Source organism: Drosophila sechellia, chromosome 2R (genome assembly GCF_004382195.2).
Source record: "Drosophila sechellia strain sech25 chromosome 2R, ASM438219v1, whole genome shotgun sequence".
Lineage (NCBI taxonomy): Eukaryota > Metazoa > Arthropoda > Insecta > Diptera > Drosophilidae > Drosophila > Drosophila sechellia.
Genome location: NC_045950.1, coordinates 13065835 through 13088940, shown reverse-complemented (window position 1 = coordinate 13088940; position 23106 = coordinate 13065835). Strand labels below are relative to the sequence as shown.

The 23106-nt window shown below is 38.7% G+C and overlaps 2 protein-coding genes across 4 annotated transcripts; one reads left to right on the top strand and one right to left on the bottom strand.

Annotated features, from left to right (window-relative positions):
* Positions 1-2: 2 nt before the first annotated feature.
* On the top strand, positions 3-1146 carry LOC6609528. Of its 2 annotated transcripts, none has more exons than XM_032714344.1 (3): positions 3-124; positions 366-738; positions 793-1146. In XM_032714344.1, exons 2-3 carry the CDS (start codon positions 422-424, stop codon positions 1007-1009), a joined length of 534 nt encoding a protein of 177 aa, XP_032570235.1. In that variant the 5' UTR covers positions 3-124; positions 366-421; the 3' UTR covers positions 1010-1146. The 2 variants fall into 2 exon arrangements, with proteins under 2 accessions (XP_032570235.1, XP_002034211.1); XM_002034175.2 differs by having other exon boundaries at positions 40-124; positions 343-738.
* On the bottom strand, positions 1060-22791 carry LOC6609527 (calbindin-32). 2 transcript variants are annotated; one of them, XM_032714343.1, is made up of 12 exons: positions 22592-22791; positions 12398-12625; positions 12122-12207; positions 11975-12064; positions 10921-11007; positions 10714-10854; positions 10299-10354; positions 10185-10230; positions 5343-5354; positions 2852-2908; positions 2715-2786; positions 1060-2657 (listed from the first exon to the last, which is right to left on the bottom strand). In XM_032714343.1, the coding sequence occupies exons 2-12, from the start codon at positions 12549-12551 to the stop codon at positions 2511-2513; spliced, it is 948 nt and encodes a 315-aa protein (XP_032570234.1). In that variant the 5' UTR covers positions 12552-12625; positions 22592-22791; the 3' UTR covers positions 1060-2510. The 2 variants fall into 2 exon arrangements, with proteins under 2 accessions (XP_032570234.1, XP_002034210.1); XM_002034174.2 differs by lacking the exon at positions 5343-5354.
* Between the last annotated feature and the right edge of the window lie 315 nt (positions 22792-23106).

Here is a 23106-nt window from a genome sequence, read left to right as displayed (position 1 = left end):
CCGTTTGATTTTGTACATTTTTCGAGATATCCTGTAAAATTTACCGTGTTACCATGACTCGAAAAAAAATTGATACGTCCCGCTGTGAAACTATTGCCAAATTGGTGGTCAGCGTCGGCAGTGGGTGAGTTTTGCAAATGCGAAAGGAGGAAGCTTGGATGAAGGACCCTTCAAGGGAGGATCTCAAGCTCTAATGGGGTCCTTCGGCCTTCTTCTCATATCTCAAATTGAATAGGCATCTTTGAGGTAGTTCTAAAGTATACAGAAGTTAATACAGTTTCGATTCATACCATTTAAATTATTAATTTCCGAACTTAGTACTCTTCAAATAAAATCCATTAGCGAAACCTTTCTTACTTATGCAGATGCTACAACAAGATCCTTCTGCGCGAATCCCTCGTGGCTGAACTTTCAAAATGGCATGATGGAAGTGGGACCGATTAGCAAACCGAATCCCCATGATCCCCAAAAGGAGGCAACCTCATTTTTGGAGCGACATTTTGGAAGCAAGCGTCTGGACTCTGAGCAAATGAACTCGGAATTTCAGAACAGGAAGACGATTATCTGGCACACTTGGCTGGTGGAGAAGGTGAGGTTTCCTCCAGCTCAGTGTGCGGTCATCAAGGAATGGAAGGATCCCGTCACGGAGACTCTGGGCACTTGCTATTGTTCCTGGCACTTGCAGAGCTGCATGGCCTGGCAGCTTATTATCAGTAATCGAATGACGGAGGCCAAGTGGTAACTACCTTGTATCTAATGTTATTAGTAGTTACCTATAAAGTTCCACCATAGCTTCTGTTCGCAAATCAAGAAAACGATGGACATTGTCAACTGTCTCGTTGACTCGGAAGTGGAACAGGAGAAAACATTAAAGGATTGTTCTTCCCCCTTAGCCGTGTTAACCGAGAAAGTGTTTGATGCCACTGATATGCTGAAGAAACTGAATGATCTTCTAGAGCTCCAGGAGAAACGCAACCGGAAATACAAACGCCTGTGTGTATGTGTATAGAAACAAATAAGAAATCGAAAGACTGCTATTGGAGTGCTGACCCCTTGATGTCTGCATAGATTGTATTGTATTTATTTTATTAAAACATTTCTGCTGTATTTCCATAGTGTTAGACATATATCCATTTAGATATTCGATATTTGGTATCTTGTTTCATATAGAAGAAAGTCCGTTTCGAAGCTTTACATGCATGTGGTTTTGAACAATATCTTAGGATTAGCATAAGTATGTTATCATATAGAGTTTTATCGTAATTAGTATATTTATATGATAAGTTGGCATTTTGTTGCATGGCGTCTTTACTCAGGGTTTCATTTTCAAAGGCGATGGAATTGATCTATTTCATAATTATGGCTCTAAAAGTGAATCCTTGGGCAAAGAGCGTTTCAGGATTGGAACAACTTGTCTTGGTTTTAAAGCTTAAGTTATTAGTTGTTAGTTATTTAGTTAGTTAGGTTTCAAAAGAATATGGGGAAGGGAATATGTATCGAAATAAATCATACAATATATAGCTATAGCACCTTGAAAGAACGTTGGATAGAACGTTTTTGTTTAGAGGTTAAATAACCGATTTGCCTAAGTTGCGGAATTGTGTGAAAATGGTAGCCTCAAACGGCGTCAATCTGCTCCTCGTAATCTCCCCTCAGGTGGAAAATACAAGGACGAGTGCGTGTCCAAATTTAACTGGATACGTCACCACCCTCCAGCTTGACATTGTCACGTTCAGGTGGCGGATGCATTTGCATTTGCATTTGCATTCACCTGCATTAGTGGCGTCCACCCTCGGGCTAATGTAAGTGGCTCTTGATTGATTGATTGATGCTTGCGGGGGATATTCATAGCAGAAGTGCGGGGAGTTGGGCGCGGAATGCAGCCACCCACTTTTGGGGTGTACTGTCACAATGATTAACAACAATTATCTACAGATTGTAGCCACAAATATGTTTTTACTTAGGTAGTCTCAAATAAATATGGTATCCTTAATCATAGCTACTTTTATTCCGATTTTAATTGGTAATTAAATAAAGTACGTTATGCAAATACACATAGAAAATATAAATACATATATAGTATAATATAAAATCGATGTACTGATCTTGTTGTTATCATTTCTTAATTGTTTACTTTAAGTGGCTCGATTCTGTGTTGCAAATTGTTTGACTGGATAAATTTCCGTTTTGGTTTGATTTTGGGGGAAATATACTATATACTCTCAATATCTTAACATACGATAAACATTTATTTAAGATTGAAACATTTATATTAGATTTATTTTATACCAATAGCTTCGTTTCGGTTTGGATCTCTCAGGATTCTCCCCCGATTCCAATATCCCTTCTGTTTTTTTTTTGGTTTTATTTGCTGCCCCTTTTAATGCAGCTCTAAAGTAAACAATTGCCTCGAAGCCCATTTCGGAGCCTCATTTCTGGATTTCCCGCGTTCGGGTGACAAAAATAGAGTTGGCTAAAATCTCTTTTTGGTATGTTCTCGAACATCCGGCTTACTCCTCGTCGTCGGGCGATATTTTGGCCAGTGTCAGCAGGATCATGGTCAGTTCTTTCCGGGAGATCTTTCCATGCTTGTCGGTGCCAACTCCCCGCATGATGGTCTCCTCGAATGCGGCCAGATCCTGGGCATCGTAGTCGTCCTGGCAACCAGACAATATCAACATTTCATATCATCTGACATTAAGAGAGACACTCACCTTCTTGACCAGCTCCAAAAGGTCCTTCAAGAAGCCTTTGAGCTCCTCATTTTCAATGGTGCCGCTATTGTCCTGCAATGAAATCATATTATATTTTACATCTTTATATAGATTCCTTAATAATTTGCTTTACTTACACGATCGTAGAGTGAGAATACTTTTTCAATGTCCTCTTTGGTCAACTTTGTGGCCCCCTGTGGATACAAATTGCAATACTCAATATAATATTATCCAACAAGTTTTGTTTATATGCATGTTTCACATAAAATAGTATTTATAAATAAGATTTAGCATACTTTTCCCTACATAAACAAAAGTTTTTGGATAACGTATAAAATGAATACACAAAATTTAATTATAAAGTATGCTTAATCCATAAACAAATGTGTGAAAGATTTGCTTAGACTATCTTTAAATTTTCTAAATGGGTAACCCCTTTAATATCATAGGCCTAAGCTACGGGTCAAGTTGTTTTGTTGGTGCGATTTTGGTTTTGATTAGTTAAATATAAAGGTATGAGCTCATGCAAAATAAAGCTAATTATAATGAAAACATGCTCTTAGGAATGCAATGGAAAGTGACAAATTAGTCTTAGGAAAAATAAACAAGTATTCCATATTCCACACTCATTCATTAAGCTTAACGTAAAAGCCTAATTATGCTAAAGGAAACATACTGCCGTTTAATATATGTGTTTTTATGCCGTTGACATTCGCTAATTAATATGAATTATTGCCCAGGTAGAGCAGATTTGTCATTACCATTCACCATGCTCATTCGGGATTTTTCCGGATGTGTTTTCCACGAGGGAACACGAAATTTATCGATTCCATTTGCGCCCGGCAAATTGCACGAATTACATTGCCCCCCCTATAATAAACCTCCTTTCACATACATGAATTTACCCCCCACATACTCATGCAGTTTGGAATTTTGGGGGTTATGCAATGTGGCCAAGGTGGCGCCTCAAGTTCACTGCACTGATAAAAAAAAATATGGCCACATAGTGAAATTTCCATTTAAACTCAAAAAGTGAGCCTTAATAGTAAGTTGCTTTTTTATACAAAAGAAAACATTTAAATCTCTTAAAATTTTGCCTAAAAATGCATCAGGCATAATTAGTTTAATATAATGTTAAACTATTTCAGGCAAAAATTTTATCAGTGCACTTACGGTGCGAATGAAAAGCTACGAGGTGAAACTTAAGGTTTTGTTTTCTTTATCCTTGGTAAAGTCTGATAACATTTGTTTTACTAGCGCCAAGAAAACGCAGCGGGCGCACTGTTTTTTCTTACCGGGATTAGAAACCCATTAACTGGATACCCTTTTCCCCTTAAGCCTTAAAAAAAAGTGCTTAGCCCGGCATTATAAATGGCGATCCTTTTCCCTTTTGGCGGTGGCAAAGCTCCTGAAATTGAATTTCACACGAACGCAAAACGTATATATCGTATTTTGCTGGGTTTTTACTTTCACTTTCGTGGCCTGGCTCTTTGTCAAATTGCCCAGACTCAAGTCGATGTTCGCCTTGAACGTGATGTGATGTTATGTGATGTGGCCCCCATGCCAACACACATTGATAAAATGAAGTAATTATTTTACACTTCAACACTTTGAAAAGCCGGTGGCAGAGAGCGTGTCAGCCTGCGGCTGCCATTATCCATATGGCCCTTCCACAAAATATATCCATTCCCCCAGATCCCCCAGCTCCCCAGCCTCTGCAGCCACCGAACTGAATGACTAAATTATGCAAAAGGTTCCCATGGAGGAGGAGGAGGAGGAGGAGGAGGTGGAGTTCCACATCAACGTGTAATTTGCGTGGACCTCACATCGTTAGGGCCAAAGCTGTTCACGTACTGGGATGCCGGGATGTGTTAAGCGGCAAGTGGGGTGGACCAATGCCATCAAAAGTCTAATTAGTAGCTCGTAGATATCATTTTCTTGTTTCGAGTTGGCTTGTGGCTTTTGGCTAGGACCCTAAAAACGGCAAATTGCAAATGACTCTAACTTTTACTGGCAACAAGTTTAGTTGCTCTTCGTTAATAGAGGTAAGCTATCATTAGTTACTGCAACAAAAGGAATAACTTTGAAGAAAACTAAAACTAGCAAAATGCAATTACAAAATTTATAAAAATTCATTGCATACATTTGAAAGTATCTCTTAGGTGGCTTAAAAACCTCATAGATATGTAGATAACACTCTTTGTCACTATTTGACTCCATTATTTTCACTTTGTCAAGTTTATTTGAATACATACACTATGCTTATTAATTGAATTGAAAGATTTATATTTATCATTCACGCAGCAAAAAGAATATTTTATAATTCACAAAAAAAAGCATGCATTCTTTTATGAACATGAATTTTTCAGGCAAATTTAAAAGAGTAGGTATTGGGTTGTTTTATTTTAATAAAATTAAATTGTTGAGTACAAAATTGTTTGTACAAAACAAAAAACGATTGTTTAAACAAGTGTTAACCAAAGCTCAAAATAATACACTTTTATTGAGAGTTTAAATAGGCCACCAGTGTCTTTGTAATCACTATTTTACCCACATGAGTTATTATTTTTTGTGGGGCTTTTTTTTTTGATTGTTTGAATGTTTGATGATGGGGTGAAAAATACTTACGTCAATGCCCTCCTTCAGTGTGTGGTTTAAATATATATATATATATATGTATATATACGTTTTTTATGTTATTTATTTCATTTCATTGGTATCAGTTTGGTTTTGCAGTAATGCAAATAGTTTGTGTATTGTTTTACGAAATATTTTTGTTTGTTTTTATAGTTGGCAGTGCAATTGGTTGCAGATTGTTGTATGGAAATTTTTGTATATACAGCAGATGGCAAGAGTTTTGATTTGCGGTAATTGTTTTGTTATTTCAGAGTTGATTTTCAAATTGCATTTTTGTGAGATAAGTCGGAAGTTGAAGGTGGCAGCCCAAAATGTTATACACCACGTGCACGGTATAGTTAATTCGGTAATTGTTTATTTTTAGTTTGGTTATTGTTAGGTTGTTTGTTTTGAAATAAAAATGCACAAGATTATAGAAGTATATGCAATATATATAGTATATTATGTTGATAGTATACAGATGGCATAGAGGAGGTTGGCGGGGGAAACGAAAAAGATATATAGAAAGTTAGAAAAGTCATGAACTAAAGCAATTTAAGTCTGTTGAAGGCTAATTAAAATAGGCAAATTTTAAAAAGTATCTTTTAATTATTCGCCAGCTTTGATTAACTTATCTTTTTAATGTTGTATACATGATTTTAGGCTAAAATTTTAATTATTATATTAGTAAGCTAAAGGATCTAAGATCTGGATGCAGTAAAACTAAAAGTGAGAAATATTAAGTATACGCTTAGTTGAACGTAAGCTATGCAAATGCATTACCAATTTCAGCTTTCTTAGTTAATTGCTCAAAATTGTTTCTAATTGCAAGTTGAAAAATTAAGTTACAAGAAAATTAACTGAAAAATTGTCTGTGCCGCAATGTCACGTATTCACTTAGTCGAGTCCTTGGTTTTTTTTTTTGTTGTTTCTCTCGTCTGAAAAATAAGATACCCGACAAAACGCTAAGTGTACCGGGCTATTTTTCACAATGTCCTGCTGCTTCGTGTCCCTAGATGTCTGTCCCGCCCACCCTTTTGCCGCCCTTTCCTGTCCACACCTATTGCCATTTGCAGTGGCTTTTCCCGTTGCAGCACATTATGTCACTGCTCGTTGCGGTGCATGCGGCGTATACGTGATGTGCATTAGCATTACTCTTTCTGGCACTTTTGGCCACCCGCCAGCAATACACTGCGCCACATAATTGGACGCCCGGAGACAGAAGTTTCTGGGAGTTATGCAGCCTCTCGAAAAAGTATGTATGTATAGCTGAGCAGCTGGCCCACTGCGGTTATCAAAATGCTGATGCATGCTTTGGCTTTTATGGCCCCAAAGAAATTATGTTGAAAAGTAATAACTGCACCTTGGGAAAATGTGCTGGAAATGCCTATTTTATGGCTGCCAGAAGCCTCAGCTTCCAACCTTTTTATGGCACTTCATAACGGCCGACTTACGATGGCGAAAGTACGGTAAGTACAGACGCGTATCTACGATGGTCAGGTGCCTGGGCACCGGGATGCCTTAGGATTCAGTGGCTCGGAACTGAGTGACAGCAACCATGTCCGCGCCGTGGCGTTTTCGATTAAAATCCAACTTGTCTCGCTACATTGTTATGCATGACTCCGAACGACTGGTGCCCACTCCCTTGCCCACCACTTGCCCACCATCCCACCATCAATAAAAACCAAATAAAATGTCGTTTGTGCTGCGAGCTGTAACAATGAGCAAATATGCGGCATGCAACCCATGAGCACCGAGCACTGGGCATTGTTTGTTGTGCAATCCTGCGGCTTCTTCTGCTCCTCGCTCGGACTGCCGCTCCACATGGCTGCACATCGCTACATGGCTCAGGGTCGTTCCCACTCCTGCTCCATCTCCTCCTTCTTTCCGCCTGGCAAAGAGGACGTCCCTGCGCGCACAACACAAATATCTCGTTGAAGGAACATGCGAGTTGCATTTGAATTTACCAGCAGCTTGCCATTTTAAATTGGAAAGCGTGAAGGATGTAAGCTGACATCAAGATGACTTCAATATGTTTATTTGAATGGGACAGTAGTGAAAAAAGTATTGGCTTGTCAAAATGTTTGCATTGAATTTGCAGAGTCAAAATGTAGCAGCTATGTAGATGAAATTTAAAACTTTTCATACAAAAACGTTTATAAAACATATAAAGGATATATTAAATCAAAGCCCAAAAAAGGCACCAAACTTTTTCTGCTATATTTGCTTTTCAAATTCAAAGTAAACTTGTTATAATGGAAATGTATTTACTCTCTCCTTTCGCCGCGAAAGTTGCAATAATTAGCTTTGAAATATTAGAATTAAACAGTAGTGGTTGTTTTTGTGCTGCTCCACGGCGTCAGCAAAGCCAATTTTCGTTAGCCACATCTCCAAATTTTCCATTTAGTTTTGAACAACGCGTGGGATTGCCACCAAGCAGCCAACAAAAGGGATTTAGTGCAATGGGAATCCGATTGCAATTGAAAACCAATACAAAGTGAGTTCAGGCTGAATGCAACACTTTTGATTTTGAGAACACTATTGGAGGCGCCACCCAACACCCACCACAACCCCCCAAAAATTTGCCCGAAAAATGCCGCTTCGATAGCTAACACATCCAACTTTTCGGCAACTACTGCCAATGAGCAATGAGAATAAGCGTCAATGCGACTGAAGCACGTACATTTGCAGCAAATAACAATAAGAGCTCTCAATGCCCTTCGATTCCCCCACTCAGATCATTTTGCTGTGCATCTAACCCACTTGATTGCCAAGAACAACACCACCGACAACCGAATGGAGGTGGTTTTCCTTTGGGTGGATAGACCATGGATTGCATACACACATATGTGGCGATGTGTGGTTCATGTGGCAAACAGCAAAAAGGAAACCCAAACGCGAGGACGAAACACGAGAAGAGGATAAAAAAAATGTGTTCGATGAGGACGTGGGAAACGCGACTCGGGAAATTTCGAAGGGGCTGGCTCAGCAAATTGGGAGTCTTCAAGGCTGCAGGTCCAACATTTATTTCCGCCTGCCCTTATTTAGTAGTATTATTTATGTAGAGTGGATCTTTCTTTCTACACATTAAACACACTTAATGCTTAAATTGATGAAAGCACTTTGGCTTTAAATATTTTGTTAAAAAGTTTTAAATAATGTTTGGAAACTGCTGATAGAGAACCAAGGCCTCCATACACTTGGTACATGTTTCAGCCAGAATTTCTTAAGCAGCTGCTGCTTTGAGCAAAAAAAACGATTTCTTTGGTATTTGGATAGCCCGATTCCTTGCCAGCATGCTTGAAATGCGCAAACGGTAAACATGCTCGAAATATATGTTCTTTTTGGCCAAGTTTTGGCCTGCGGGAAGCTACGTGACATTCGTAGGCAGCCTCAAATGCAATGACAGTGCTTCATATAACCGCATTTGGCATCATCAGCATTTGGGCCAAGTCGAAATGGGTTCGTAGAATTTCCCAGGGGAATTTTAAGCCCCAACATCTGGCAGCAGCGGCGGCGGCGGTCGTGGCCAAAAAGTTTGTTTTTCCAACACCACATGGCTTTTCTTCTGCTAATTGTTCGGCTGGGCATCTCTTCGAGGCAAACTAATATTAAAGTATTTAATGGCCAGCCATTTGGGGACTTTCCACCTTCTGTTTGTGCAGTGATTGCTGTTTAGCTTCCCCCCTTTTTTTACAGCCCCATTCAAATCGCATCAAATCTGTTGACGCATGAGCAAAAACTGGGGGACATAAGGAAGCTGTTGCCTTCGGAAATTGATTCCACCAACTCCCACGCATTTTATTTCTGCAAAAAAAAAAAAAATGGAAGAAATGGGAGTGGGTGGAAAGCACCTGCCAGTTTCAGCTGAGCTTTGCCATTTTGCTTCGTTTATTTTTACGATTGCAGACAATATTTCTTGCTATTTTTTGTTTTCCTTTTCGGCGGAATAGCTATATGTGTTTGGCCATGGCTTTATTTGTTGCGACGCAAACAAAATTGGCTTGAATATATTTTTTTTTTTATGGCCACAACAATTCAATGTTGCATTCAGTGTCGAATGCGAAAGCAAGAATAAATAGTGGCATTGTCCTTTTTTGTCAAAAATTGTATTTGCTGATCTATCGAGCGAGAATGAAAAGCTTTTAAAAGGATTTAGAATCGCTGTTGATTCGGGATTCTGATTCCATTCAGAAAAGCATAACACTTTTCATTCCGATCCTTTTATTTTTTAAAGTTTGTTTAGTCCATGGACTTTTATTGCCTGCAATAGTATGATTGTAAGCATTGCAATGTATTTAACCAATTAATGTTTGCTCATGGTTGAAAACTAAATTTGGTAATTGATTTTTATAATAATTGATGAACAATACGATTTTATTTAGTTATTGATGGTTGGTTGGCTAATTCCCTGCATGGAAGTTTAACTACAAAGCTGCTGTTATATATTGTCTTTAAAGCGCTAATGTTTTCTGACTTAAAATATGATATTGGCCCTTTTCCGATAATTTAAATTCGTTAATTTCTTAAAGATTAGTTCCCAAGTCGGCACAGACATCGTTTGAAATGATAGGTAAACAAAAGAAAAGACAAAACCAATATGCATTGCTGATTGAGTTAGTTGCAAAGCTAAGTTAGTTGGGATAGTCAAGGCTGCAGCTAGTGATAAACCAAAAGTCCAGGCTAACCTAGGTGCTAAACGTGTTTTGTTCAAGGCAAGCCGAGTTTGATTTGGTTTCATAAACAAGTTCTTAATAATAAATGTTTGGAAAACCGCGATATGCTGATAGTATCTGCTCTTGGCAATTTCCTCGACTGAACGATGCTTTCACACATTTTATCTTTGGCACTTACCTTAAACACTTGGCGGCACAGGAAGTTCTCTTTAACCGGAAGCAATCTGCAATAAATAAGTTAGTTGGCCGGTTGCTGCCGGGAATTTCAGAACGCGACTTCAAGGACACTTACTTGGCCATTTCCGACAGCTGCAGACGTCCGTCCTTGTTGGCATCGAATACTTGGAGCTGGAAGGATTGGTAATTGGGCATACATTATCGTGTGCTTACAGCAAATCTGCATAATTTACACTTTTGTGTGTAAAGTGCATAGTCCATCCGTCAATAATCACAGCAGTTTTGATTCTAAGCATGCCATAATTTAATCGTTTTTGTTTCGACATTCAATGTATAATCATTAGGGAATTTTGAACAAGAAGTTTATTTACTCAAAGGATATTGAGTCCTTAAGAAAATGTTAGATAAATAGTGAGTGTTTGTGTATTCATTAATTATCTTTCAGTTTAGTTTAGCTTTTATGCTGTATGTACTGATGAATTTCGTAAGCAAACCAAAGTGATGTAATGCATTTATGTCTGACAACTTACCATGGTATCGGTGTACTCAATGAGCTTGTCCTCGGACACATCGTTGATCTTTTTGGCCTCTTTGAGCAAATCGCGCAAGAAATTCTTCAGCTCATCCGCTTCAATGTAACCCGAATTGTCGGTATCGTATTCACGCCAGATCTAATTTAATTTCAGTGCAAATTAATTGGAGAATTTCAGGGTGCGAAATTCCTGATTGTCACTTACCTTCATGAATTCAACGCTAGATTCCAGAGGATTATCGAAGCGGAAGAGCAAAAGGAAATTCTCCTCCATGGGCAAAAGTTGAGCCAGCTGCGGAAAAGTAGTACAAGAAAAATACCTTTTTGTTTCAGTGCGTGACTTGACAATGGAATAAGTTATAAATGGGAATGCTCCGAGGACTGCTGGGTACCTAAGTCTTCTGTTTTTCCGGTGCATTGCGTGAAAGGCGCATTGCTGCACTTTCATTAGCGAACAGCCGGAAAAGTTTCGCCTCAGGCATTCGTTAAAAGTTTCCGGCATAATTCAAGTGTCGAATTGAAGCCCTTACCCTTCTACAAGTAATCATCTGTGGCAGGGAAAACTTTATAATTCGCTGTGGCCGTGGGATTTACATTTTTTTTGCTGTTGGTAATTACAGCACTATCGTAATTAAAGTTTATCCCCTGGCCAACAAAGCCTTGTTTGACAGACCAGTAATTTAACATTTGAATCGCCGTTCGACGTGGCGTATGAATAATGTGGACCACATGAATTATGAATGCCCTGTGCCTTTTGTGTTGCAAGCAATCTTAGTCAACAATCCATGGGGGACCCGGCTACTTGAACTTTTCACTTTTCTTCCCCAAAACTTTCCTTTTTTCGTGGGCTCATTTATCAAAAGTCCATTGTGCACCGCTGTATTATTTGGTATGTATAAAAAAACGAAAAAATCCCCTTCCAATAGTCCGTACTTCTGCTGCCAGTTCAACTTCAATTAAAAACTCATTTAATGTGGCCTCCACACAATGAGAGAAAACGAAGAAAAAACTTTTTTTGGGCAACAGACCTTGCCAGAAACTTGATTCCTTCTCCAGGGAAAATCGCCAAATAATTTATAGGTTTCGGCCCGGCCGAGACATTTAAAAACCAATTTAAAAAAGGCAAAGAAGGCGCCGCCACGACTAAAGGAAATGTCATTTCGAATACAAAAATCCATACAGACAACATTGCGCATACGACATGGGCGCCCCCATCAAACTGAAATTTTGGGTCCGAGTGTGGCGTAGGTATTACCCACCTCTCTAATATCGATTTTACCATCCTGATTGTCATCGTAGGCCTCCATGAAGCAGGACTTCAGCTCCTCGAGCATGGTGTCCGTTACAGCCTGGGGATTGGGACATAGGGATTAAGATGCAATTGCTCCATTCCACTTCAGACTCACCTCCGGACTAATGTCTGTGGCATTGGCACTCGACACGAACTCCCGCAGGAATCCGTCTAGCTCGGTGCCCTCAATGTAGCCATTTCCTAAGGTAGAAATTTATATAGGTATTGAGTTAACAATATAATATATAATAAAAAATATAATATATAATAAGTATTATACCTCTTATTTATAATTTTGATTAATATATGCTAATTTATATTAAGTACAAATATTTATGGTTTAAATATAAAAAGTTTAAAGTTCTTTATGCCTAGTTAGATCTAAATTTACCATCTTTATCGTAGTGCGCCCAGACATCCATGAACTGGTTGGCCGACAGCTTCTTGAGTTCCCTGGACTCGGGATCGCGATACTGGCGCATAAAGTTGTGGGCCTTCTCGATTTGGACGCGCTTGGCGGCGGCGGCGGCGGCGGCAGAGTCCATTTCTTATGTTTGTTTTTTTTTTCTCGGGTTTATTTATCCTCGCTGAGAAACTAGATGCTGCTGAGCAATTATCTCTGGGGAGGAGAAAGGCATACAACAATTAATTTGCAGCCATTAAACGCTATGCTCGGTGTCTGGGGACAAGCCAGTTGTCAGCGCAGCTGAAACTGTCAAATTAATAGCATAAAACAGAAACACCCACGAAAACCCACACAGCTGCAGCTCCAAACACACGTATACGTATGGCGGGTGAGAAATGGTCACAGTGGGACTCCCACTGCAGCCCAGGAAGCGCCGACATTGCATCCGTGAGCGGGGATTTCCCGCAGCTGAAATGAGACAGAACGCCATCTCCACGCGTCCCCCAAGCGACCTCCAATCAAACCCCCCCGTCCCCTGCCACATCGCTTGACACCGCTCCCTGTCACAAGTCATTGTGGGTTAAACACACCGCGCGGAATGGGGGAAAACAAGAAATGTAAACAAAATTGCTGGGCCACCCACATCTGCAGTTGCCTTGCGGGTGGGTTGGTGGCTCTAAAAATAAGAAAGCAAAGTCCTGGGCTCAAAGCGCGTGTGCAGATGATGTTGGCTTGAAAGGGACACTTAAAAAAATAATTACTAAGGGTGGTGGCCCAACTGCAGTCGGCCTTTCTGTGCTGAGATGTTTATTTTATATGCATTATATTTTTTTAGGGTTTAATGGCCTGAGTCTTCGTTACATTTACTTTTAGTTTTTCAACCAAAATCTTTATAATAATAATAATTTTCTAATTGTGCAAGGTATTTTCTGTTTAGGAAATGTGCTATCCCTTTTTAAGGATTAAAGAGTATGAACATTTTAATTGCATACTTTCCGGCGTTGAAATTCATATTTTTGATGTTTGTATGGGTTGAGAAAAGTATCGAATTAATTTGAATACAATTTCCATGCCCCTTTGTATCATATTTTGCCTTTTATTCACCCACTACGGTTTTGCTTCAATACGTCAAAAGTCCAAATTTGTCATTAAAATTAATAAAGGAGTAAACATTTGATCATGAAATCCTGGAATGTACCAAATGCCAAGCTGTACTCAAGTGGAATTTGAGCAGTGCCAGTTTGGCTTGGATTTAGCCAACTCGCTTGCCAACATCCGGATGAATGTACGTGTACATATATCTGCGGTGGGAATCGTTGACAGTTTGCTTCGGTCGCTCTTCTGTCGCTAAAACAAAGCTCAGAATAGAAAAGCCGTGAGCATAAATTTGCAGCAGCTGTTGCCACTAAATGAGTTTCGCACTGCACACTGTCAAGAAAATCGCAACTAATTTCAATTTGAAGGTTATTAAATGGATGCGACAATATCTGGGTTTCAAAAATGAAAAATATATAGAAATATAAATCAAAAATAATATAAAAATATATGTAGAAATTTTTAGAAAACTTTAAGTATATGATTTCCTCGATAAAACTAAAGCATCTAGCCAATTCTCAAAGACATTAGGCACTGTGCGATAATCGCATTAGGACCAACTTGTTGACTATGTCCCCATTGTTTATCGAACACGCTGCCAATATTAACTTTCATTTAATTTGCCGCTAAACTTTTCGCATCGTTCGCGAGGACTTTGGTAACTCGTGTTATCTGCCTGCAAGAACAAGTTGGCCGCATTAACCGGCTGCTATGAGGGCCATTACCTGCGAACGCTTTCGTTCGAGCCAAGTGAAAGGACTTTTCCTGCTGGTTTTTCCTGCCTAGCCATTTTATGGCCTGGAAATTTCATTTCACCCATTGCAGTCGCTTGAAGCCTCTTCCGCTGTTTACCCAACCCAACAAACATCCTTTGTTGTCCTTGTTGTTTTTTTTTTCTCTTTTTTTCAAATGTATGTAGAGAAAGGAAGTGCTAGAACTGTATACGTATTTATACGATTATGGTGGAATGCTGGTCGAGAACTTTTGCAATCCAGAGTGCAATATGGCAAATACTTTTGGCCCAGCTCCAACTGCCAGCTAATGGCGAACTGGATGCCGAGGGTTAAGTTACGGCTTTAATATAAATTGTGTAATGAGCTGTGGGCCAAACTGGGAATTAAGTAAGCTCGATGAGAGAAATTTATATAGAAATACGATGCAATTATACAAATATCTTGTACTATGTAAGTCTTTTACTAAAGGAAATAATTCGAAATTGGCTAAACAGAAGTAATCATAATTTCTAAATTTTATTTAAAGTATTTCTTTAGTACGTAAGAAACTCTGATTTTTCTGTGTGTTATCAATATGACCACGGCTAAATGAAAAGCAATAATTTACCAATAGAATATGCTTGCAAACGGATTTTCCTAATCTCAGATTGAATAGTTTAAATAAATGGAAAAACTTTTAACTGGAATTTTGCCATTCGGATATGCAAACCCATGCAGCTTGGCGAGGAAATAAATAAATCAATATGACTAAAGCAATGAATATATAATCAGCCGCAGGGATTCAGAAAAATAACTTCAATAGCGACTCTGCATTTTTAGTGTGTCTACATAGCAAGTTGCAGTTTGTACTAACGAGACAACTTTGCAAAGGGCTTTTTGAATATTCAATACTGTTTTTTGGCCTGGGGCCCAACAACAAATTAAATCAATAAAACAACGATAAAGCAAAAACATGAAATAAAATGCTGCAGATAAAAAGTTCGTTCCACCAAAAACGGCCGCAAGGAGTCCCCAAGGAAATAAACTTGGCAACTTCATATTTAAATATGCTTTCGCCGCCACGAATCAATGGGGGAAAACCTATTGAACATTGAAATATTGAGGAAATATTTTGTTGGCTGACTCGACGTCACTAATGGTCGCCTTGCATGGCAAAAAAAGCCAATGGCAAATCGAGCCTTTGGGCAAGGAAACGCAGATAAGCAAAGGCAAACCAGACTGTCAAGCCTCGTTGGCCGCATTGCATAAGCCGCGGCTTACACTCGATTTTCAGTTCTCAGTTCTTGGCTTTTTCTCGGGCGCGTGCTCGAGTGCCACAGGAAAAGTCCGGGATAGTCAAGGGGATGGGTGGGTTGGTTAGGTAGCACGGAAAAGCGCAGAGCACCTGCTTACCTGTCAATGGTATCCATCCATCCGTCTGACATTGGCATTGCCCCACAATGGCCACCACCCACATTTGCACCCTTTCCTGGGCATGTACTGACTTTAAGTGCATTAAGCTCAGTTCGCAATTTAATTTGAGTGTTTTTCTGTTTATTTTCCCCGCTTGGCGGCCTGTCATTTCCCCCGCATTTTCCACGCTTTTCCTTTTTCTTTTTCCCTTGCCGATTGCTTTCCCTTTCCTGGTTTTCCCCCCGCTTGTTGCTGGCGTATCTCTTATTATTTCTATTTTAAGAGCTTGCGCCCCGACCGCAACGTTTTTGCCTAGTCTGAATTATAGACTAGGTTTTTGCCTTTTATTTGGCTTGATAGCATTCCAGTGTGTCTATATATAGCTTTAATTACCGCACAGTTTTACTATAAATATTGGAAAGGTGCATAATTTAACTACTAGGACTAAACTATAATAGGTACTGTTAAAGCTTGAAGTATGTCGATTAGTGCGCAAACTAATATTTTATAGATTTATAAGTGCTTTTTATGTAAAATGCTATTATTTTTCTTGAGTTAATTTGATTAAGCTTTTTTTCAATGTTGTGTCCTTTTAATTAATGATGGCCTAAATAATGAAGTACCCTTTTTTTTCTTTTTCTTCACCTTGGGTCACCTTAATGGATCAATGGTATCTTAAGACATCCATCATATCCACCATCCATCCCTTAATGGTTTTTCTCGATGCTTTCCCACCCACAAAGGTGATAAAAACGGAATGTGTGTGTGAGTCCTAATAGAATCATATCAATGTTCTAATGCACCTAAAAATGCACTTAGGTAAAAGCTTGTATACAACAATGAAGGGACTTCCGCTCCGCTTTCGTTTAATAGGATATTTCCTGTTTACAACCTGACCATAATTCTTACAATTTTACTGCACTTTCCTCGCTATTGGCCCTGAGTGAAGCAGTTGTAAAACTAGAAGATGGCTTTCACGAGTAGCGAAAACCCTTACACTTGTAGCCGTACAACGAAGGCAGTTGCCCCAAAAAATAAAAATATATATATATATAAATGTCAGCCAAAGTTGCATTCATAAATAATAATATGGAAAACTCCTGCTCGTACGAAACACGGTCTCACACATCTGACATTTGAAACATGAGCGAACATAGCCGACAGACAGTTCGCTGCAAAATGCATTCCAAGTGCAAGGAACCTGAAGCTCAGGCACTGCAAAATGCAGGGGATTGAAATAATATACTCACAGAAAGTTTTTCTTGCCCGCTGGCTTTTTATACAGGCAAGTCTATAAATAAGGACCTTTAATTAAGTACTATCATTTCTAATTGACAAAATTAGTGAATATCTATATATAACTTACTAAATAGGTTTTTAAATATAAAGAAATGAGAAAAGTATATACACATTATAAAAGGTTAAATGCAAAACCTTATTTTGTCAGAAGATCCTCTAGTCTAAATGGACTAAAATGAAATCTTTATTCATGTTCTGATTTCTATAATTTCTGAGGAACCACTGTGCTTAGCATTTGAAATGTAAAACACAAGGTGGTGGGTGTTCTTTGAGTTGGTTCTTTGTTTTTCTTATGTCTTTGAGTTCAAGGGTTACGGCACTCACACTCAAGAGAGCCTGCATTTTTCGCGGCATAATAAACTTAGCCTTGGCTTGGGCCACTCTGGGCCACCCAAAAGAAAACGCTGGCGAGCCGTGGAAAACCCAAGGCCCAACAAGGCCAGTTGACATTGACATTTGCTTGGCGTGCCTCAAGAAATATGTTTATATATGCAGGACTGGTTATCCCCAGGAGAATATTCATCAGTTAATCCCCCGAGTTGGTTATTAAATTGTTCGTCCAACATTGATTTGCGTGCACACCCACGAAAGCCGGAGATTTATCCCCCAAACGGCTTATGTCGGACACAAAAGATTCGGCCGAGTAAGGGGTTTGAATTTATGGCCCAGAGTCCGGCAGACAATTTGCCGAAGGATCGACAAGAAAAACAGCGTAACTTATTGCATTACGGTTTATTTTATTTGGCCCAAAGAAATTGGTAGTCAGAGGGTTGCGGTAGCATCATAAAAATGCAGTTAAAAATTTAAATGCCAATTTGCTAGGTCATCGTTGAGCAGATGATTGCGTGCCAAGGTACGTTGGCCATTATGCGAAAAGTACAAAATGAAAATCTCTTGATATATAGTGTTGATATAAAGACGGCGAACTTGTCGCTGATTTATTCAGCCGAATGCCCAAATTTATGGCGTGCAAACATCAATTTTAATTGCCCAAAAGTGGTCATTTCGATTGGTTTATAATTATAATTCGCATGTTTAGCTGCTCGCAGAGAACTCACTTAATTGAATGGTTTATGGCTTTTGATTTTAATAAATCGCTTTATTTATTTTTCCTTCCTCAGCAGCGGCGAGCGATTTAGTAGGACGCCTCAGATGTTGATTTATGTAGTTTGCAGTTTCGGAGGAGGATGAGAGAGATGCCTCTTCCTCCGGACCTGGACTTGGGCACTTTGTAAACAATTATAGAAATTATAGAACGGCGAGAAGAATTTCTTTGTAATTTACTGTCGATAATCTACCCAATTTGTATACGCGTGTTGGAGAAGCGATTTGCTAAATTACAAGAATTTTTGGGGGGCACATTGCATCTGGTTCGTTGGGCGATTTTATCTGGTTTTTTTGTCATGCCGAGCTGGCCAAGAGTTGTTTACGATGTGTTGCCTGATGTGCCTGCTGCTCGGAAGATTTTGTGTATTTTATTTTCCATTTGTGTTTTTCTTTTTACTCCCAGCCAGCGCTGCGTGCGAAAGAAAATGTGTGAAAATTCGCAGGGCCAGAGGGAAACTATTTTCAGTTCTTTCCTTTTAAGCTAGTTGCGGTGGTGTAGTAGCCACATTTTGTTCTGCCCATTTTTTGCTGCTGCCCGTACACTTTAATTACATTTTATTGGTCACCGCGGAGCCGTAATTAGCTTGGCCAACTCTGGTTAACCACTGGGATCCGTTGAATTTATATTGAAAAATAATCTACCATGGATGAAATCTAAAGAATAATGGTTTTTTGCATGACACCACGCTCTTTTTTTCTCCTTGTCCGGCGACTGGACACCCGCTGGGCTTTAGACAGTTTTAATTAAATTCCGAAATGGGCGGAGCGGAAATGCGATGTCCGGCCATGCCAACTCCCCATGTGGTCATACTTATGGATTGTTATTAGTCCCCGTCAGCAGTGAATAAAATTCAATTCGCTTGCATGTGAAAAAACCGTTTCCTTTGCTTGTAAAAAGCAATAAAGTAAGGAGAACAGATTAATTATGGAGTGCATACTATGTCTGGGGTGTGACAATTAAATTGATTTCATCTTGGAACAAATTCCGTTCTAATGGTTGGCATACATTGCGTATACGTGATGTGTGGAAAGTGTCACTTAAAATGAAACCTAAGCAATTGACAAGCAGTGAAGCTATTAATTAAAATAGTAGCCATATTAAATTACAGAAACTTTCTTGAAAAACGAAACCAAATCGATATCTTATTAATATTACATTATGATGCATTACAATTTATACGCAAAAATGCGTACACAAATCACCGGAAAAGCGAGTGTTGTCTAACCATTTGGGATAAAGCATACTTCGTAAAAGGATATGCCTGTCAGTCAATTTGGAAATTGTCACTGTAGCCAGGACATGACAGTTGTAAGGGTCGAAAAGGGCTCAAAAATCAAAAGCTATAAATAACAAAATAGAGCGTGGACTCCTGACAATCTATATCACAATTTTAAGACGACAGAGTGAGAAAGTATTGAAGTTTGCCCAATTACTGGAATTGCATTTTTATAACCTGCCACAATAAATAACCGACAAAAGAAAGGCGTGCAAACGAAAACCGGGCAAACAAAAAAAAAAAAAAAATTGTGCCAAAAAAACATGCGTCATTTGTTTTTCTTTATTGTATTCTTTTGTTTTTCATGGAATCCAGGAAAAAGAAGAACCATAAAAAGATCACAATAAATGCAAAACTGCCGAAGGTATGCACATATGTACATTTTCCCCACACGAATATTTACTTCAACGTGTTTTTTAAAGGCTTTCTTAGTGTTTATTCAGTTTGGTGACGCAACGCGTAATTGCTGTCGAAAAACCTCAAGTGATGATGATGTAAATATTTACATAGCTAATAGAAGGCACTTTTTACGCTGCCTTTGCGTAAAAAGCAATCAAGAAATAATAATAATAATAATAATAATAATAATAATAATAATAAATAATAATGATCTTCGGGGCCAACAGTTGGGCAGTTGACATCCAGCTGGATGTCGGCGTGTGGAAAGATTTCCGACCAAAGTCAATACGCAAAAATGTGAAATACAACAAGAGGAAAATTATGCTGATTGCTGTGGGATCCCCGCCACTTTTTGGCTGGTTTGTTTGCACGGACAAAATACATAATTGACAGGCCCTGCGGGGCATTCAAGCACCTCGATAAACTTTTCCAGCAAAACGCCTCGTAATTAGAATAATTATTATCGCTAGGCGCGAACGTTTTTTAATGGCCCTTTGTGTTTTTGACATTGTTCTAAGATAATTACGCCCAATACCTGTGGGCGAAAAACTGCGCCTTGCGATTGTGGCAGGACATTTACGAAGGTCCTGAAAATACATTTTTTGAGGCTAAGTAAAATGAGATAAGGGAAAAAAGAATTGGTTACAATTGATGCCACTCTGTTTTAAAAAAAAACAAACCATTTTCGACTTTCATAGAATTTAAATAATATATTTCAGTTCGCATGAAAACTAACTCATAAAAACGCGTAATAACATTTTCCTCCACCGATTTTTTCAGAGTTTATATTTGCAGGTATCTAGATTGTTTCCGAAAACCACGCATTTCGTACAACCAAACCAGAATTAATATTGCGTATAATTTATTTCTTTGAAAAAAGTATATAAATAATTGCCGGAAGCTTTGTTTTACGAATTGCTTTCTTTACTAACTGGAAATTCACAGAAGCCGTATTTATTTTGGCAGCGAAGAGATTACATAATTGTTTCCAATTTGTATTCCAAAGAGCCCACACGATTTCAACTGCAAATAACCCATCCATCTTGCTGACCCTGAGAATAGTGTGAAATTAATTCAAATTAATGGCAATCATTGCTCATCTCTGCGTCTGTCAAATGACGTCGCCATATTTGGCCAGTGTTTTCCATCCGCTTAATCACCCATCCTTTTGCTGAATAGCCGTCTATTTATAACCAAAAATCCAACTTCCTTCCCAATGCCATTAAATGGCTGAAAATGCAAACAAGGCCTCCATTTTTCGCTGACAAGCGTATTTATTTTGATAATTCTTCGGCTCTGATATTCCGATTCCTATTTGTTTTCGCTAACCGAGAGCGTGCACAAAATCGAGAAAAACGTAAATAAAAGCATCACAAATACTCACAGGAAATTAGTTATTTTAATTGTTCGTACACGAAATTCCTTGCTAGATTTTGCGTTAAACTAGGAATGTAATTGCAATTAAGCCATTTGCTCGAATGGAGGACAATCCGGCTCGTGCTAGTTGCAAGTGGTATGTCATCTAATTAGCCAATTTTGCACTTGGCAAACAACGCTGTGTGGCCCGAATCTTCAGGGGAAGCCAGCGAAGGGTCGTGTTTTATATTTAGATATTTCTTAATTATTTTTGACAGCTCCCTTTTATGCTGCACAAAACATAAAAGGTTGCACATGCTCTTCACAAGGTTCATTTTGATTTATCATCGAATTTGTGCATAATGCGTGCTTTTCGTAAAATTTTAATGGAAAAATGAATGGTATTGTATTTTTTTTTTTAATTTTCAAGTGCATTTGAACTATGTTAACATAATTTTTTGAAAAATATTTCTAATTTTTTTAATAATTTTTTATAAAATGTCCTTGACATTTTGAAGAGTATTTAGATCTTCGTCTCCTCACAGAAGTCCATGATGTAGTCATAACTTTCAATTTGCTTTATTTCATTGCATTGCATACATTCTGGCGTCGACTGCGTAGCCGATTGCAAGGGATTTCCACTGAGGGAGATTTATGAATGAGCATAAATTAGGGGGACTCGTAAATGTTGGCACGCAGTCCCACTTGCCCCACATGCCCCACCACCATTGCCACACTGTAGTGTAGTGCCCATTACCCATTACCATGGCATTCCAACCCATTCCCGCTCATTATTTGTCCCTTCTGCTGCTTAATTTTGCGTTTGAATAGGCAAAGTCAAGGACATTCGGCGATGGCGACGGCATTTTAGTGTCAGCTCCTGCGGCTGCCATTCGGCATACCAATGAGGAGGGTTCGCCTTCTATCCTAATTGAATGCGGACTTCTTGAAAAATTATCACAAAAAGGTTTGCCCTTGGTGTCCGGGAAAATTTAGCTATTTGACACGGTTTAAGCTGTCAGCGAGTTGAATACGGAAAGCCCGCACATTTTTTCACTGTTGCTCTTTTTTTAGCGACGAGCTCTTCAAACCAATTTTCCACCTATTTGGAAATCCATTGCAAATTGAACGTTTTTTTTTTTTCAAAAGAACAATCTGCTCTGCGTTTGTCAGCTTGGGCTAGTTAGCGCAGATTTAAAAGGCTTTTAGCATAAATTATACAATTTATGTAAAGTGATTGGAAATCGTGAGAAAAATGTAAATTTTCATGTTTGAAACGAATTTTTAGATAAACGAGTTCATAAAAAACTGACTGTGAAATAAGCAGAATTTACAAACATTCTTATACACTTATGCTGTTTGCACATTTATATTTATTTTAAATAAAAGGGTTTTTTGAAAATTTCTTCTAAAAACGAATGCATAAGCCCTCTAAGAAATATAAAAATAACTGCCGAAACCAATATAGTTATATAGTGTTCTCCGCCAAGAAAATGTTTCAAATAACAGGTCATATTTACTTTTTAAAACTGCTGCTTGCTTTTGGAATTTCTTCTTTTCCAAAAACTAAAATTCACTTTTCTCGACCGTTTTTCCAGGTAATGTTCGATTTGAAGTATATTTGGTTAAAACGCACGCGACGATTGCCGTTGAATACTACTTGACGGTATTTTATCTTTGGAGAACCGCTGGCGCCTAGAATCCTTTGCAGACTGTTTCGATTATGGCCAGGTCTTTTGCTTTTATCAAAGTGGAAAACTCAACACGGAGAGAGCGTAGGAGAGTGTTGCAGCAGCGCGTTGGCAACATGTTGCTGGCAACAAACTGTTGAATTGTTTTTCTTTTTGGCCAGAGATTTCCTGGGCTTTTTCTTCTTTTAGGTGGTATTTCGTCCGGGCAAAAAACAAAAAAAAAGCGAGAAAAATACGTGGAATATAGGCTTTGTTTTCCGTGATATGGCTAATTCCAAGTAAACTTTGCGCCAGCACTTGCAGTTATCTACAAAATATATGAAAATGATTTCCGCCAATGTTGA

What these genes read in the sequence shown, in the direction of transcription:
- LOC6609527 (XM_032714343.1), bottom strand. Translation starts at nt 12,551, where the DNA reads ATGGACTCTGCCGCCGCCGCCGCCGCCGCCAAGCGCGTCCAAATCGAG. An exon ending in TATTCTCACTCTACGATCGT is followed by an intron (nt 2,787 to 2,851) that starts GTAAGTAAAGCA and finishes ATTTCATTGCAG; the next exon opens with GACAATAGCGGCACCATTGA. An exon ending in TTTTGGAGCTGGTCAAGAAG is followed by an intron (nt 2,658 to 2,714) that starts GTGAGTGTCTCT and finishes TCTGGTTGCCAG; the next exon opens with GACGACTACGATGCCCAGGA.
- LOC6609528 (XM_002034175.2), top strand. Translation starts at nt 54, where the DNA reads ATGACTCGAAAAAAAATTGATACGTCCCGCTGTGAAACTATTGCCAAA. An exon ending in GTGGTCAGCGTCGGCAGTGG is followed by an intron (nt 125 to 342) that starts GTGAGTTTTGCA and finishes AAAATCCATTAG; the next exon opens with CGAAACCTTTCTTACTTATG. An exon ending in CGAATGACGGAGGCCAAGTG is followed by an intron (nt 739 to 792) that starts GTAACTACCTTG and finishes GTTCCACCATAG; the next exon opens with CTTCTGTTCGCAAATCAAGA.